The 17,629-nt window shown below is 39.4% G+C and overlaps 1 protein-coding gene across 4 annotated transcripts in view; it reads left to right on the plus strand.

Annotated features, from left to right (window-relative positions):
• Positions 1-17,629, plus strand: part of LOC126298936 (filamin-A) — a 496,221-nt gene that overhangs the window by 198,489 nt on the left and 280,103 nt on the right. For all 4 annotated transcript variants that reach the window (XM_049990534.1, XM_049990536.1, XM_049990533.1 and 1 more), the window contains exons 2-5: positions 11,011-11,155; positions 11,718-11,827; positions 16,963-17,060; positions 17,372-17,499. In XM_049990534.1, coding sequence (XP_049846491.1) covers positions 11,011-11,155; positions 11,718-11,827; positions 16,963-17,060; positions 17,372-17,499 — 481 coding nt within the window. The remainder of the gene's footprint in view (positions 1-11,010; positions 11,156-11,717; positions 11,828-16,962; positions 17,061-17,371; positions 17,500-17,629) is intronic.

Raw genomic sequence — 17,629 nt, forward strand, 5'->3', positions numbered from 1 at the left:
AAGTTTGCACCATATGTTCAGAAGGTCCCTGAAAAATACGGATCAACGAACTGTATGGATCACAGAAATCTGTAATTGTTTCTTTGTCTTTAGTAAAATTACGATAATATTCAGATTGTATTACACATTACAACACATGTACGAAGGCCCATCCATTACGATTAACCTACGTCAATTATTTGTAGCTCACCAAAATCCATTGATCTTCTGTGTGCTAAACCATACTAAAGATTACTTAAGCCAGACATCAATTTGTAGAATTTTGCTTATCTACCATGTCAGCTCTGCTTTCATTTAAACCAATTTAAAATTACCAGTTTAATAATTCTTAGTTGTCAAAACTTTTCTTATTGAATTTAACACCTGTTCGACCAAGGGGCCCAGAAAATGCGTGCAAACTCTTCCACTCACTTATCTGGTTTTCCAGAACGTCTGTTAGTGAGATTGTTAGCAACTCAAAGTAGTAACTTTATTAATGTACATACTCTTTTTTTGTTCTCAATTTTTTTAAATAATTTAATGGATCGAGAAAAGAGAAAGTACAAACGAGGCTACATGTTACAGCGAAACTCTAAAGAGACACGACTTTCATGCACTTTAATGAAACAGCTGTGTACTGTGATTAATTTAATTTTTCTCTCGACTAACAGAACTGCACAGTATGCGGGCAGTAATTGCAGCTACCGGCTCTATTACAAAGAGCAGTGCAACCGATTTTGCGTAGATTTTATGCGATTAGCCTCAGTGTAATTCGGAGTTATAGCGGACACGGACAATAATGGAAACGAGGCAACACACTGAAACCACGAGAATGCACAACCTGTTGCAGAAACCGCAAGACGCAATTTGCAGTGGAACGTACAGACAGGAGAAAGAAGTAAGTAGCATGGGGTGGTTGCGCTAACTAATCCTGGTGGAACTGGGTTGCTGCAGTTGCTAGATAGCAAAGACAGAGTACACTTGCATAAATACGCCACTGTGACGAAATGAGAAAAATAAAAGTGAAATTTCATTACAATGACCGTTCCTCGTTACGTGTCGTAGAATTTCCATCTTAAGGTTTATCGAGCTAGCCATTAGAGCCCAGGTACTCGGGCCAGAAAGTCTGCGATTGGATTGAAACGGTCGTAGCAAAAAGAACGCAGTACGTGATTCTTAATGAGGCAGTGAGAAGCGAAAGTAAGAAGTGTGTTACTACTGCTAGTATTCGTTACTTATGGGGAATTTTGTTGATGATAATGGTGATAATGATCATATTAACTTAGGAGGATAATGGAAAAAGGCAGATGTATTAAAAAATCTTCTTGAAGCTGTGCTTCACAGCTTTTTTATAAAAAAGACTTATTAAAGTATAACCGCCACAACTATAAAATTTTAGGAAAAATAAGTAGATCAAATAGGATAATCGTATTAAATCTTTCTTCATAAAATATGCTCTCATTACGTTTTATGTCCAGGTCTTTCAGATGACGAAGTACTGTGGAAGCTAGTTGCAGAACAGTAAAATTACAAAGGCTTTGTGGTAGTTATACATCAAAATGGCAGATGTATCAGTTCGAGATAAAGATCCCATGAGAAAATTTCAAATGGGTCATTGGTCTGCTGCTAACGATAAAAATCGAAGTACAGTTTTGTAGCAATCTTACTTATCTGCTCAGTCTGACACTTGTTCACGTGTGGTGCAACTGCAAAAAAGCTAAAGTCTAAGGCGGCCGAGGAGAGGACAACGGAACAAGCCAATAATCTCGACAAACATAGGTCAGGAAACCAATGGTCCCTCCGATGAGGCGTATATGAAAGTACAGTCATGCCAATGTTACACTATTAATGTCCAACACTTTTTTTTTTCTTCGAAACACCGCGAGTCAGGTCTAAATTACAAAGTGCTCTCGTTTGACTTTATCATTGCGGCTAACTGTGAAGCTATAACTAGTGTTCAGCCAAGCATATCGGTCGTGGCTCGCCAATACAAAGACCTCCCTGGTCCCAGACTTCATCACATTGGAATTTTTTTGTGGGTATATTTAAAAGTTTTAGCGTATTTCAGCCCTGTTTAAAGTCTCGATGAACTGGAATGCATTGTGGATGCTTGTCAGTGTATTCAGAACACTCTAGGGGTTTCGGTATCGATTAGCAGACATGATGAGACCTGCCCTCACATGAACGGTGGCCATATTGTAATGTATTTGTTCTAAAGTGCTCATCTGCAGTTTGAATCCGCGGGCAATAAGGTGCTCGTGTACTCAGTCGTAATACCTCTCTTCGTTTATTAGGATAATGTGCTTGTTTCATGGCCTTCTACGTGTAACTGTGTGTGGCATGTGATTTATGTTATATGCTACTTACAGAGATCATGTTTTCACATCTATTATCCACTTGAGAATGAAGACACAGGCTACTAGTGTTGAGAATAAGGTACTTACTTAAAGTAACAGATTGGCAGAAGGAATCTCATTCTTTGAGTTTATCGAGGCCGTGGCGCTCACCCATCTTCCGCGACAGTTATTTAACATGGCGTTCCCAGTTTCTATAGATGCACTATATCGTCACGCAACATTATGTAGTACCGGTTGAAACAACCTCGGTGTCGTTCTAACAATGTCACAGGTAACGCGAATCCTTGCCAGCAAACCCTGTTCATTCTCGAGAGGCTTCTCATATATAGAACCACACATAGAGAAATGGCGCTGGGTTGGATTAGGTGAACGAGTTGCCCACAAATCCGAACCACCTCTAATTACGGTAAGCCATTCCCCATCAAGCAACAGACACTAAAGAATCCGCCTCAGAAGTACAGAACAGGTAATATCCAACCTCAAATGTGGTGGAAGAGATTTCTAAACTGCGCCTCTCCGTGGTATCTTGTAAAGACAGTACACCGAATTGTCTGATGGTGGTGTCATTCCATCAGCAAATTAAGCAGTTGCCTAAGCAATGCTGGTGCCCTGACAACTTCAGTTTCATGAAACAGACACCCCCCCCCCCCCCTCCCCTTGTGGATTCCTCTTAGTCGTCCCTGTAATAGATTTGGTGGAAAATTTATACAATTCAGGAATTCCTCATGGCTTAGCTTTGCTGTCTATAACGCTGATACACTAATCTGACATCACAATATGGAAAATTTTGAAATTTCATATGGTTTGCAGCTGGATCACTGGATTATTCAGCAGTGCAGAACAGTGTTCCTATTGTAGTAAAGAAAAATACCAACTCCTGGGGATGACCGCAGGTTTTTAGAATGGCTAGATAAGTGGCAATTTTGCTCATGGGCTGTCTGATCAACTCAACCCTGAACACACATGACTTCGAACAAAGCCAATTCAATGAACAGTGGCCAGTTTTACAGCAGTTTAAAGTCGGCCTGCCGAGAGGTTACTCACATTCTTCAACAAGCCTGCGGGCTTCGTTCGCTTGATCCAATGCTGTCTAATCCTCCCTCTCCACCCTTTTTCCTCCAGACAGGTTCAGTGTGGACCACAAACAGGGAAACTGTCACATCTTTTCTTCGTTATGTTACAATAACCAGTGTCTAAACAAAAAGGATCATCGTCAAGTAATGGAGAGACGCCCAAGCCCGTAACGATGTCGGCCAAAATGGTAGAAATCAGTGACTTAAATTAACCGAAGACGACAAAAGTGACAGTAGCTAGTCACTTTAATGCACGCATAGCAATCGTTTAATCCTATCCAGGGGCTTGGGTTTCAGATGAGGAACGTAATCATTACTCTTATACCATAAAATTCACCTAGTAGAAGTGTTACTGAAATTAACAAAAAACTGACTAATGAATATAAAAGTAAAGGATAACAGCACTCGCTCTGTGCCACCTTAGACACGAGTAAATCTCTATCCTCGCTAGCTCCATGAATGTAAGAAATGTTCACGTTTGTGTGTAATACAATGTATAAGAAGAGATAAAAGTTGATCCGTCTCAATTGTTAGGTGTCAATTACAATATAAAAATTCTTCCCTGACAATCGGTCATGTCGTCTTTATTCATTGATGTGTGTGTAGGACTCTATCCGCTGCCCATTCGCGCAGGCATTCATGTGGTGACTGTTACAAGCTGAGGTGGTGAAGCCGGCCGCGGTGGTCTAGCGGTTTAGATGTTAAGTCCCATAGTGCTCAGAGCCATTTGAACCATTTTTTTTTTTTTGAGATGGTGAAGGCCGCGTTGTTTAGTTTCAGGCGGAAAATATAATCCAAGGGAAATAAATTGTAGACCAGCTGCAGTCTATGGAGAATGCATTGGAGTTTGGCCATTGCTGCTTAACGTTAGAGTTATGCGATGTCTCCGTTATGACATAGGCTCCTTCAGACACAAGGTGGACAACAGGTATTTGATTGCGCATATTCGTCACTGCGCCTCAAAAGGCACTAAGAGAGACTTCCAATCGCTGCTTTCAGGCTCAAAACTTATAAGACAGCATGTAAACAGCTCCGCAATAGCATCTGAACTTCAGTGATCTCACACGACCAAATGCCAACAGCTTCTAGACAGCTGCACGTGGCCAATGCGCAAATGATCTCTCCTTTTACAGAGAAACTGGTGGTAGAACTCTCCATATTGTGTCCAGTTACATACACAAGGTTGTCACAAACCCGTTGAAATGATTGTAAGCTTGTAAGGCTGTTGCAGGTTAGATTGTGCCGAGATACAATTAAGGAAAAAATTCGATACGTTGCGCCGTTTGAGTTAATTAGCATTTAAGTTAGCCAATCAGGCCGTTACGCGCACAAATTCAAGGGTTCCGGCAGAGACCGTGTCAAATGTGTTGGTTCGGTTTCCATAAACGGAACAAGAGAGAGACACAAATTGGACACGGGTCAGTAGTAAGGATCGAACTCGAGCTAAAGGCTGAGCAATATCGTGCGCTATCTTCTACACTATGAGAGCAACTGATACTAATTGTATTTGGCGGGCTGTTTGATTACGCAACGGTCCGATTGGCTAGCTGTAATGCTAATTAACTCGGAAACGGCACAACGTATCGAATTTTTTCTTAACAATTGTTGACACGGCCTACCCTGCAACACCCTTACAAGCTTTTCAGACTGCATCTGACCACTCGCAGTAAGTATACAATATTAGAAGTTAGGACGTTCCAGTAAACGCGATTCCGCAAGGAAGCCACTTGCGAGGTAATTGTGAATTACGAGCCGCCAGTGACTTCATTGCGAAATATTGTCATAGTTTGCACAAATATGTTTTAAATGTAAGTTCTTCGATGAAGTCCCCATTTAACGCGTTGACTAAGGCGAGACCGCAGGCAGACACGGTAGAGGTTCTCTACTGACGCAGTGTGCCCGCCGTTCCCACACGCTCCACTCTGTTTACTACAGCACATCTTTCGATGGCGTGTAAAGTTGCAAAAAAAAGTTCATAACGTTGAACAAGATATTATAACAGATTTCCTGTACACCCGCGTCAACTGAAACAAGAAAAAGAAAATAATGCACGGTACCTTACTAAACAGAGCAGAGCGTGTGACCACGGGCTGACGTTCGGGCACGCCCATGTAATCAAATTAAACTATTTGGTTCCAGAGACCACCTCAAGTCTCGAACATCTATGTTGATGTATATACGCAGACTGAAGCGACGAATGAAACTTTGTACCAAGGCCGGGAATCGAACCTGCGCTCTTGCTCGCTCGGTAGATGCGATAACCACTATGCGACTCCGGTACAGTATGGTCCAAAAATGGACAGATAGAGCAAGGCTTTTACCTCGGCCTACAAGATCACCTCACATCAATCCTCCGGACGTTTTTCCGGGCTAATAACAAATGTAAAGTGTACAGCACATTTGAAGAATTGGAGCAGCGAGCTGTGAAGTATTCTCAAGATTTCCGAGATAATGTGAGGGTATTGGAAAGAATCCTTAGTTCACTGCAGAAACGAGAGCAGCATTGCACCAAAATTCCAGGATAGCACGTCCTTTAACAGGTGCGAGTGATCAGTAAATTGTAATACGTGACAAACTCGAGCAATATTGTATTACTTGCTAAAGCAGCCCAAAGGTTAAACTTGAGCCCAACGGGGCTCATTTGGAAAGTATACATTTTAAATACAGTCGAACGGAACAGTACAATATTTCATAATGATTAGTAGGAAATAGAGACCGAAGAAAGGAAGGGAAAGAATGGGTGGGAATTTGCGACTTAAAGCCGCACAGGGCATTGTGATAATGCAGTGGCGAAAGTTGAAAATTTGTGCCGGTCCAGGACTCGAACCCAGATTTCCCACTTCTCACGAGCAGTTGCCTTAACCTAGCCGGCCGATGTGACCGAGCGGTTCTAGGCGCTTCAGTCCGGAACCACGCTGCTGTATGGTCACAGGTTCGAATCCTGTCTCGGGCATGGATGTGTGTGATGTCCTTAGGTTAGTTAGATTTAAGTAGTTCTAAGTCTAGGGGACTGATCACCTCCGCTGTTAAGTGCCATAGTGCTTAGAGCCATTTTTTTTAAGTTGCCTTAACCGCTTAGACCATCTGGACCCGGAAGTCACGAATTCCCACCGGTCCTATACCGCCTCTCTCTCCCCATTCTCTATTCCACACAAATATGTGCACCAACTGAGTCATCACGAGTGGTGTCTCTTCTGTTGTATATGTCCGACAGAGCAGACACCACTCAAATATACATAAATTTCGTAATGAAGTCAGTGGTTGCTGGTAACAACATATTTACAATTACTTCGCAATTTGCTTTTCTGGAACATTCTTGCCTCTCTGACAGTATATTTTCCCCTGAATCGGTTTTCGCTATTATCAGACACACTGTATTGCATGATTATTACATGAAGACAATTAAAAGTTTGACTACAAAAAATAAATAAAACTAGGTCCTATAAGGTTTCTTCTCTTGCGCTAGTTAGCCCATCAGACTAGACAGCTCCAGTACAGCTTAAGAGAACAATATGGCAAGTCCAACAAACTCGGCTCAGTGGAAGAGGAGTCAAAATAAGCAAGCGAACACGTGTTCGGCTTGTCGGTAGATACTAGACCGTTTCGGAGAAAAACAGGGTCAAAGATTTCGACGTAACTTGGCTGCCTTTTAGCAGGCCGGATTATCAGCTGATATGGTGGCACAGAGGCTACCGTCGCAGCCTTTCGCTTTTTGTGCCCCGTATTCGAAACTCGATTATTGTTTTTACTTCATTCTTTTTTTTCATTTATCTATTCATGCCTGTAGAAGGTTACTACACGAATATTTCATATCAAGTTGTAAAATCACAACTAGGTTTGACAATAAGTGTCACTCGGGAAATAACCGTTGTTAACAATACTGAAGCTTTCACGCGTCGACAATAATTTCGCGCAAACAACGCATAAATGGGAGTTGCAGTTGATTATTAACCGAGATACTCGACAACAATTTCACTGAAAAAGGTTTCAAATGAACATGGGTAGATAAATTAAAAACAAAAATTGAAATAATAAACAGGTTCGATCACGGGGGCGTAAAAGTGTGAAGCCGCCTCGCTAGCGAGAGCGATGCCACGTCTATTGAACTCTTCAATCGCTGTCAGGCCACATATAGTACCTCAGAAACTTTGACCGCCGTTTTCTCAGAAACCGTCATCTACGGATAAGCCGAGACACGTGTTAGCTTATTTCGACCCCTCTTTTACTGAGTGAAGTTTCTGGGAAATTGATTATGGCACTTTTCGTGTTCCCCTCTTTGTCTCGAACACTCCTCGGGCAGTCTAATCTAATATTAATCTAACTTAATGGATCTTAGCGGTATTACTTCTGTCCCTGCAGAAATTAGAGCCTGCACGGAAATTCATGGACTTGGCTTTTCTCCAGTTGTAGTAGCAGTGACTACAGTCCACTTGCAAACATTTGCTTACTATGTTCCGTATGCCTAATATCTAAAAGTCATTATCTGCCGGAGTCTCCGCTCAATTTCGCGACGTCAAACGAGAGGACTCTTTATTTTTTTAAGTGTTGCACAGGGTTACGAAGGAACTACTACCAATCTTTCCTAAATAAAAAATTAGCTAACAAAATCAGATTGTTTTCTTCTTGGAAATGGGACAGTTATTGTAAGAGGGTGTACTGGTGCGCCGTCCGCGTTTGTATGGAGGCCAAAAGCTTCCAAGGCCGATTACACACCGTGTAGATGCGGTAATCGCAGGCAGTTGTGAAACTTCCGCTCCGTTCAGCACTGAATGCAGGTTACTATAAGCTCAGCAACACTCACTACTTTGCTCGGCATTGTAGGGCGTTCCCGTAACCAAAGCCCAATACGTTTTATGTTACCCTTTAAAGTGTTCTATATTACTGCCCTTCCTAAAGTTGGTTGTAACCAGATTTAAGAGGCACGTTTTGCTTAGTTCTGACCGGTCTCTCGGTTAATGGCTTTCTGTAGGAAACTTCAACGACTATTTCAGTAGTCTGTGTTTGCGAAGTCTTAGCGGGCTAGCTGGGTAACACAGACAAGAGGTTTACGATGACATCAAGTGACCCGTCTGTCTACCCACTGTTGACACTAGCCGCGCTTACATTGTGTGTCCACACATGTGCGCAGTGTTTATAAAAATAAAAGTAAACGTTTGTTGAGAGCGTGATACTAGAGAACAACTGAAATATCTGTAGCTACTAAAGCTACTGCCTACGTAAAGTCTTCAGTTTTCCTCACAGGTGTTTTGCAGAGTCATTTCAGGGTTGCCAGCGTATTATACACTAAAGTAATTGTAGGAATACGAATCACCCGGAAGTTACACGAAACTCTGTGTTCAGAACTTACTGAGCTTACAAGTCATTGAGATCCTACTTTGTGACAAATTTGTCTACTTCGTCTTCGTGATTCAAAGCTTAAACCGCACCCCTTTCTCTGTCTGTTTTAATTAACTGTTGGAGACGGGCCAATAACTAAATTGTAACTATTGAAAAATTCTTACATGTTTGTTACTGTAGCACAGGAGTGGGTAAGTTTACAGGTACTTGATGATTTGACCAAGAACCCTTCTATTCTAGCTTCTTGGCAGTTATCTGGACATATACATAGCATACAGATGACGTAGTCGGACGGCGCAGATATCTCTAGTTCTTTGATGAGATTTTCCACTTCTCAGCCATTTCTTCATCAGTATTTCACATCTCCTTCACAGGCAGTTATGATAACTAGACATTCTGTTTAGATCATTTTCATTCAGTAGTTTATACTGAGAAACTGAAGTTGCGAAATGCCGTTGACCCGTGTATGCGCGAAACTTTGAACAAGCCTATAATTTTGCAACAGCAGCTTGCTTAAATTGTTTAACCACTTATAGGCTACTTGCATAGGTTTTATTTCACTCTAAACACGAATGGTGTATTAATATTATTTTATGTTAAAGATTTCGACATTTTTCTGAGTATCCGAAGTCCAGCGCAGTTCATTGCTCAACTGTGCAAAGTTCGATACAGCTCGGGAGATGTCGATTGCGGTTCACTGTCACCGGGCCACCAAAGCTTTTGCGCAGCGAACCTGGATCTGTTGGTTTGAAATCCACGAACATCCGCTTTGTCAGACTATACTGTCAACTACTAAAACACTACATAAGACATCCTTTCGTGGTTGCTTTGTCGGTACTGAAATCTAGAAGCAGGGTCAAAAATGACATGTTTCTTCAAAAGGACCACAGACGATATGGGGAGAAAAATTCGCACTTTGTCTTACTATTCCCATTAGAAACTATTGCTTCAAGCTAATCGCTAAAGTGCGGACATTGGTTCGAATTTCCCATTACCTGTTCCACCAGGGGTTGTTATTATAAGCAAATTGTCTGAGGTAGGTACAGTACTCATGATACTTTACTCATGATGTTGTCTTGGCTTTATCAACTCGCTGAACAACAAGAGGAAAGTGCAGTTCATTTAAACTGAGTAAGACTAGTAGGAATGAGGAAGACATTTACTAGGAATATGTTTATATAAGGCAAATGGATGTGGAATTGAGGATTGCTGATGTATTACTGTGATGTCTCTTTCATTGTCAAAGAGGTGAAACCTATCATTCATCTTGAATGGAAGCAAAAAGATTGTTTTAGTACAAATATTTTTATTCCCCTAGTCAGGCAACATTCCAGACAACCAACAAACAGCAAACTTCAGCAGAACATAAACATTGGTGATCAGCAAATTGTTTAGAAAGTGTCATATGTCTGACATATATCAGAAACAATAAAACTGAATTATGAGTTCTTTGGTATAATCACATATCTCCACATCAGAGTTCAGAAATACATATTTGTGTTTCTGTTACTGAATGTCTCTAACAAATCAACAGACGTCTTTCAAACTGATTGCACTTTACTCCCAACTAATAACCAGAAAACACACATAGTGACAATTATTTCTTCTTAGATCAATCATGAATTATGTTATATTTCTGTAAGACAGATAAATCTCAGCTATCATAAAAAGATAAGAAAGACAATGATTTTAACAGATCTCATTTTATTATTAACAAATATTCATTGGAAGAGGACAGATTGTTATTTCTCTGAAATTTCTTTTCTGGTGATCCATAATGCTCTGTAGACATGCAAATGAACATTTTTCTAGCCTGTTTGCAGCTGCATGTCCTTAATCAGTCAGTGACTATATTGAGAACTTTGGAGTGCAATGCTGATTTCAGTTAGGCTGGGAACTAAAGGTTGTGATACCACATGCAACTCACTCCACTATAAAGAGAAAGACATTTGCCTGCTTCACCTTAAAGAATCTATTTTGATTTTATGTATGTGTGGCTGTCTGTCAGTGTCCACAGGCACATTGACAGTATCAGTTGTGGGTAATCTGAATCCCCCTGCATAAAAGCTGATGGATCCTTAAGCAGTAAAGAATAAAAGTACTCCATTTCAGTATTAGCTATAAAGGTGTTACCTGCATTCATTGTCATCACTAACACTTTGCTCACAAAAATATATATCTGTAGATACAACTGTATAGCACAGTAAATGAACTACTTATTAATTTACAAATTTACATAATGTTTTGTTTTATATTTGTTTCAGATTCAACAGATATAGTAGACTGTAAATTAAAACTCATTCTCGGATTGATATGGACATTGATCCTCCACTACTCAATCTCCCTGCCTATGTGGGAGGGTGAAGATGATTCACAGCATGATGGAAAGGGTGCAACTCCAAAGCAAAGGTAAACATCCAGCAGCATCTAAGTGCCTCATGAATTTGACACCTAATGTGTTAAAATATTTCAATTTATCTTTGTGATAACTGAGGGAATTAAGTGCTTCTATTGTTTTTTGAAGAATATGAGAAAAGGTTTTGAATTCATGAAGTTCAGTACAGGAAACTAGTGCCTCATACAGTTACTGAAGTTTTCCCAGTGGATAGAATATTCAATCATCCAGGACAAAATTATTTCTTCAGATGTTGTGGCTAGAAACTACAGCTTTCAAGATCGGTCAGTGGCAAAATTAAAACCGCATGATGCAAAAATATCCCACAGTAAATTTGGAGCAAGTGGTTTTAATTTGGCCACCAACTGGCTGTACAGTAATGAGTTGAAATAATGGAAGAAAAAATAATTTTGTCTCAGATGCACACAGAAATGGTGGAATAATGCCTCATATCTTATGAGTAGGTGTTCGGACTGGCTTCATTTCATTCAGGTCATATATAGTCATGTATGATATAAAGTTTGTACCAATGTTCTCTGCTGTCAGAAACAGTTTCACTCAACATGAATTTTCTAGGTTACTGCACTGGATTCAGAGCAAAGTTCCAGATTTGCCAATTACAAATTTCACTTCTGACTGGAATGATGGCCGAGCAGTTGGTGCTTTGGTTGATGCAGTTGCCCCAGGTAATTTTTAGCTACAAGTTCTCTCTCTTTCTCTCTTATTTATTTATTTCATATACCATAGCTACAGGTAGCGAGTGAATTGCAAGGAGGTAGAATATGTCAAGTTGTACATAGTTTACCTGTAACTAACATAAATACTATAAAATTATGATATAAGTAAGATATCAAATAAAGAATATGTACCAAATCAACAGAAGATTGTGTTACACTGAAGAAGGATTGGTAATGTACATGGGAAGCAAGGTTCAGCTAAACATTACAATCAATAAATATAAGGGGTGTTCAAAATGAAATGAGCCGGAGGCATAATTACAGAAACCAGTACCTGTCTGTTAGAAGTACTGACCCTGGCTGTTGAGACACTTGTCCCACTGTGACAAAAGGAAGTGAATGGCTGTCTCATAAAATTCCTGGGGATTGCGATATTCACCAGTTCCACACGTACAGCTGGACATCATCGTCCGAAGTAAATCGTTTGTCCCTCAGATCCATTTTAAGGGGACCAAAAATGACGTAATCACAGGGAGAGAGGTCCAGACTGTGTGGAGGGTGGGAGAGAACCTCCCATTTGAATTTCTGCAGGAGTGCCATGACTGTGTTGACCGTATGAGGCTTGAATTGTTGTGGAGCAAAATGACCCCAAGGGTGAGATTGCCTGATCGTTTTGATTTGATGGCTTGGCGAAGGGTGGTCAAGGTTTGCAAGTAATGCTGAGCATTCACTGTTGTCCCGTGCTGCAGGAAGAGAATCAGAAGGGGGGCATCTTGGTCAAAGAAGGTCTTCAGCATAACCTTTCCTGCACTCGTGTGGATGGCGACGTCCAGCTGTACGTGCGAAAATGGTTAACATTGCAGCCCTGGGAATTTTATGAGACAGCCATTCACGCCTTGTCACAGTGGGACAAGTGCCTCAACTGCCAGGGTCAATACTTCTAACATATAGGTAGTTGTTTCTGTAATTATGCCTCCGGCTCATTTTTTTGAATGCCCATTATAAATCCATGGATACAAAAACAAAATTTTTATGTGCCTATAATAGTGCTGAAAATAAAATTAATTAAAAGTATTTGCAAAAACAATTGTAAGTTTAGTGATGATATTCATTTACTTTCATAAATTCATTGACTGTATAAAAAGATTTCTGTTAGGTGCTCTTTTAGAATATGTTTGAATTGTGGCAGTTGTTTATGAAGACAGTTGATATGTTGTGGGAGTGAACTGAACAGCTTAATGCTGGAGTAATAAACTCCTTTCTGAACCAAATTTAAGCTTTCCAATTCAGCGTGCCGACTGTTTTTGGTTCTTGTGTTGTAGTCATGATATTCGCAGTTGTCTCTGTACAGAGAAAAGTTATTACAAAGGTCATCAAGGAAAAAATACACTATGAGGAGGAGGTGGTGGAGATACCAGTTGTTAGAAACAAGTATCTGGAAGTGTGTCTATGATGGACACGACTCATTATTCTAATAGCTTTGTTTTGTACAATGGAAAATTGTTTTGCGAGATGTTGGTTCCTCTAGAATATAATAGCATATGGCATTAATGAATGAAAGTAGCCAAACTAGAAAGCCTTAATCATATCTAGTTCAGCCACAGAATCAAAAAATCATAAATCATAATGCAAATATTGCTGAGCTAAGTCTATTTAAAAGATGAACAACATGGGTAGACCAATTATATCTGATGTCTATATATGTACCTAAGAATTTTATATCCTCCGCTTTTTGTATTGGTTGATATGTATACTTCGTTAATTTAAAATTTCAGCAAAAAACTTTGTTTGTAGTTTGACGAATTGTCAGGCAACATTCATTAACAATGAGGGTTGTAGTATCACCTGGAAAGAGAGTAAAATTACTCCTTGTATTGGAGCAAATAGTGAGGTTGTTAATGAAAATAAGAAATAGAAGTAGACCTGAAACAGAGACTTGTGACACAAATTTAAGGTCGTCATTCCCCCACCCACCCGCACTCAGATGAGGCAGGTCCCCAAGATGAGCCATTCAGTATTACAGTTTGCTTTCATCTTTTAGGTATGATTGAAGTCAATAACCACCAGAACCATCTAAACCAAAATATCCTGCATTTTTCAAACGTAACTATATGGCTGAAAACTTTAGAGAGAGTTCATAAAAGTTAGCTACTGGCGACATTTTTTTTTTTTTTTTTTTTTTGTTAATAGTTTCCAAAACTTGATTGTTAAAAGAGGATGCTGCTTGTTCAGTACAAAATCCAGCCAAGAAGCCCAATTGACTATTGTTGAAGATATTGTGATGATTGAAATCGTTGACAGTAAATCTGTGCAAGAGTTTTTCAAGAATTTTTGAAAAATCATTAAAAGGGAGACTGGGTGATAGTTTGCAACACTATTTTTATCACCTTCCTTGTAAAGAGGTATCACTAGAGCCAGGAAAAATTGCATCTTTGAGAGGTGTATTGAATATGTTGCACACGACTAGACTTAAATAGTTATAACAAGAGGTAAGGTTATCTGTGGGGTTCTGTTGCTGATAGCTCTCTGTAGAAGAGCCATTACCTCTGTTACCTCTATTAACAAACTGGACTCTAATTAGGGAAGACGCAGGTTCAAACATGCATCCGGCCATCCTGATTCAGGCTTTCTATGATTTCTCTAAATTACTTAAGTGCTGGGATGGTTCCTTCGAAAGGAAATGGCCACTTTCCTTCTCCATCTTTCCCTAATCTGATCTTGTGCTCCATGTCGAATTATCTTGTTGTTGACAGGACATCAAATACTAATCTGCTCCTCCTCCTCCTTATTACTTTATTACCAGTTCTAAGTCATTCATCAGCCATGGCTGGACAGTGTGAAGTTTACGATAATATAACTACAATAAAATTAATAAAATATTGCAATTTAAACTATGATGCTAAAGTGTGTACTACACAACATAAATTTAAGAACTAGATTACAATATGCATTACAGTAATGAGAAAAATCAATATTACAACACAGTGTAGTAAAATAGCAGAGCTGCTACTGTTTTCATTGGCCCTGAGTTGCAACTCGTGTGGACACTGTTCTATCACCAGAGTAGTATTCTTCCACATTGTTCAAAAGGTTGCTCATTTCATATACACAAAATTTTAGTTTTAAATTTTTTTATTGGTAATGGCTGAGTATCTTTAGTCAGAGCATTAAATAACTTTGGGACAGCCATTGCGAAGCTGTTCTGAGTCTATTGCCTAAGACATCTTGGCCCATCTGTATTGGCTTTATAGTGAGTGCTGTGTTGTTGAACTTCTTTTCTCTTTCTGTAGATCTCATAATTTGTCTTTATGTGAACAAGGCAACTGAAAATATATTGACAAAACAGCCAAAACTCCTAATATGGAAAAAATTGGTTTGCAATAGTCAGTTTTTTTGCTTGATGTAGAATTCTCGTTGCTTTCTTCTGCAGTAAAAGCACATTCTTGTAGCCTGCAGAACAGCCCCACAGTATCAGCCCATAGCTGATGGAGCTGTGCATCATTGAATAGTATAGTGTTTGGAGGTACCATTGTGATACAACACTTTTTAGTTTCCTCAAGTGGTATAGAACCGATGAGCATTTGGAATGTATGTGTTAAGTGTGCTGTTGCGAGGTTAACTAGGTATCAATGAAGCTTAACAGCTGCTGTGTCACCCAGTGCTCCAGCATCACGTAGACTGCATATCATCCCCTGTGGTTTGTCTTCATAAATGTTAGTCTTGTTAATGATGAACCAGGCCTTGGTCTCACTGAAGGACATCTGCTTGTTGAACAGCTTGAAATACATTCTCCCCTTTTGAAAACAAAGCCATCATATGCCAACTGCAATGTTTGTCCATTGGAGCCTGTCATTAATGAAAATGAAGAACAACAGGAGCCCTATTAAGAGTCCATGTGGCACATCATGCTTTAACTTCATTTCATTTGAGTCTGCTTCTTGCACAGATACTGTTGTCTCTTAGGTAGGTCACATTTGAGTGTGTAGAACAACTCCCCCAATACCATATCATTTGAGCTTGCTGAGTAGGGCATTGTGTGGGATACAATCAATTTCTGTCTGTATCATGTTCCCCGTTGTTCTGCCAGTTTCCCTCTTGATTACATTTCAGATTGTTTTTATTTTGTTTTCTGACTTCTCAGTTTGTTTTCGTGCCATACTATGCTTCATTCATTACCTTGTTCAGAGAGCTACAGTAAAGTTTTAGTGCTTCTGTTTCTATGGATGACAAAGTTCTGAGAGAAATATATAGCATCCTCTTTGTTCTGTATGTTTTTTTTTATTCCTGCAATGAGCCATGTCTCTTTATCGGTAGTTACATGGCTGTTTCTAATTGCTTTTGGGGGGAAAGGTAGCTTCAAAGAGATATGAATTCATTTAAAAATGTATTACACTTTTTATATACATCTGTCTCACTGATAACTGGACTCCAGGCTGTAGTTGAAATTTTTAGGACCTCAACATTTATTATCATAAAATATTTCCAATAATGCTAGATACTTTGCCTAGACTGAGGTCAGTGAATGTAAGAGATTGACCATTCTGGTCAGAAAGGCCATTTACAATTGGACATAGACATGTTATAAATCTACTTTACTATTGCTCTTATTTAGAATTTTTACATTAAAATCGCCTGCAATTATTAATTTCTTGGGGTTTGAACAGAGTTGACATAAAAGTAAGTATAGTTGCTTCAGGAACACCTGTGGAACTATTTCAAGTATTAACACTAAAACTGGCAAGTCATTCATAGTAATTTCTACTCCACATATTTTGATACATTGTTCTATACAGTGACCCTTTAAATCTGATTCTATGTAAGATACATATTTTTTTACGTAGATTACTACACCACCTATCCCCAAGATAGTTCTAGAGTAATGTGTTGCTAGACAGTGGCCACTCGACCGAAACATTTCAATGTCTCTCATATGATGTTCACTAGGACATAATGTATCGGCATCATTTATCCCTTATGGATTCTCTCTCTCTCTCTCTCTCTCTCTCTCTCTCTCTCTCTGTGTGTGTGTGTGTGTGTGTGTGTGTGTGTGTGTGTGTGTGTGTGTGTGTGTGTGTGTGTGTGTTTTTAGTTGCTTTCTTATTTTTTTGATAGTAATTTAAATGGAAGTCTAAAATCTGTCCCAGGTTTATGCCCAGACTGGCAAGACTGGAATCCAAATGATTCTGTACAGAATGCTGCAGAAGCTATGGGGCTGGCTGATGACTGGCTCAATGTGCGACAGGTAATTCAACACCTTATTAAATTAATGCAGTAAACTAGGTTTTATGGACTAAAGGTACCGAAAGATATCCTTAATTCCACGATGGTTCAAACTGTATGTGTGTACCTGGTGTGGTAGAACCCATGTGAGAAATTGCATAGCCAAAATACTGGGTCAACACTATAATGTGGTTGTATTAAAATTCTCACTTGCGAATTTTGGCATCTGTAGGAACAAAACTGAGCTTTAATAATTTAACTTAATATATTTTACAACCAAATCTGTTGAAGGGTAAACTCATCAGAATCACCATTTGACTATTTATTTTTCAGCTTATCAAGCCAGAAGAAATGGTTAATCCAAACATTGATGAAATGTCAATGATGACTTATTTATCTCAATATCCCAATGCAAAATTGAAGCCTGGTGCACCCCTGAGACCTCGCACTAATCCGAATAGGTAATCCTTATAAAACTACTACCATAGCTAAGCTCTAGAGCATTCGATGTAAGTTATTTGTATTAAGATGCAGAGTACATTAAAATTAAAGTAATTTCACTGGAAATATGCTTAGAAATAAGTACTGCAT

This window comes from Schistocerca gregaria, chromosome X (genome assembly GCF_023897955.1).
Source record: "Schistocerca gregaria isolate iqSchGreg1 chromosome X, iqSchGreg1.2, whole genome shotgun sequence".
In the NCBI taxonomy this organism is placed as follows: domain Eukaryota; kingdom Metazoa; phylum Arthropoda; class Insecta; order Orthoptera; family Acrididae; genus Schistocerca; species Schistocerca gregaria.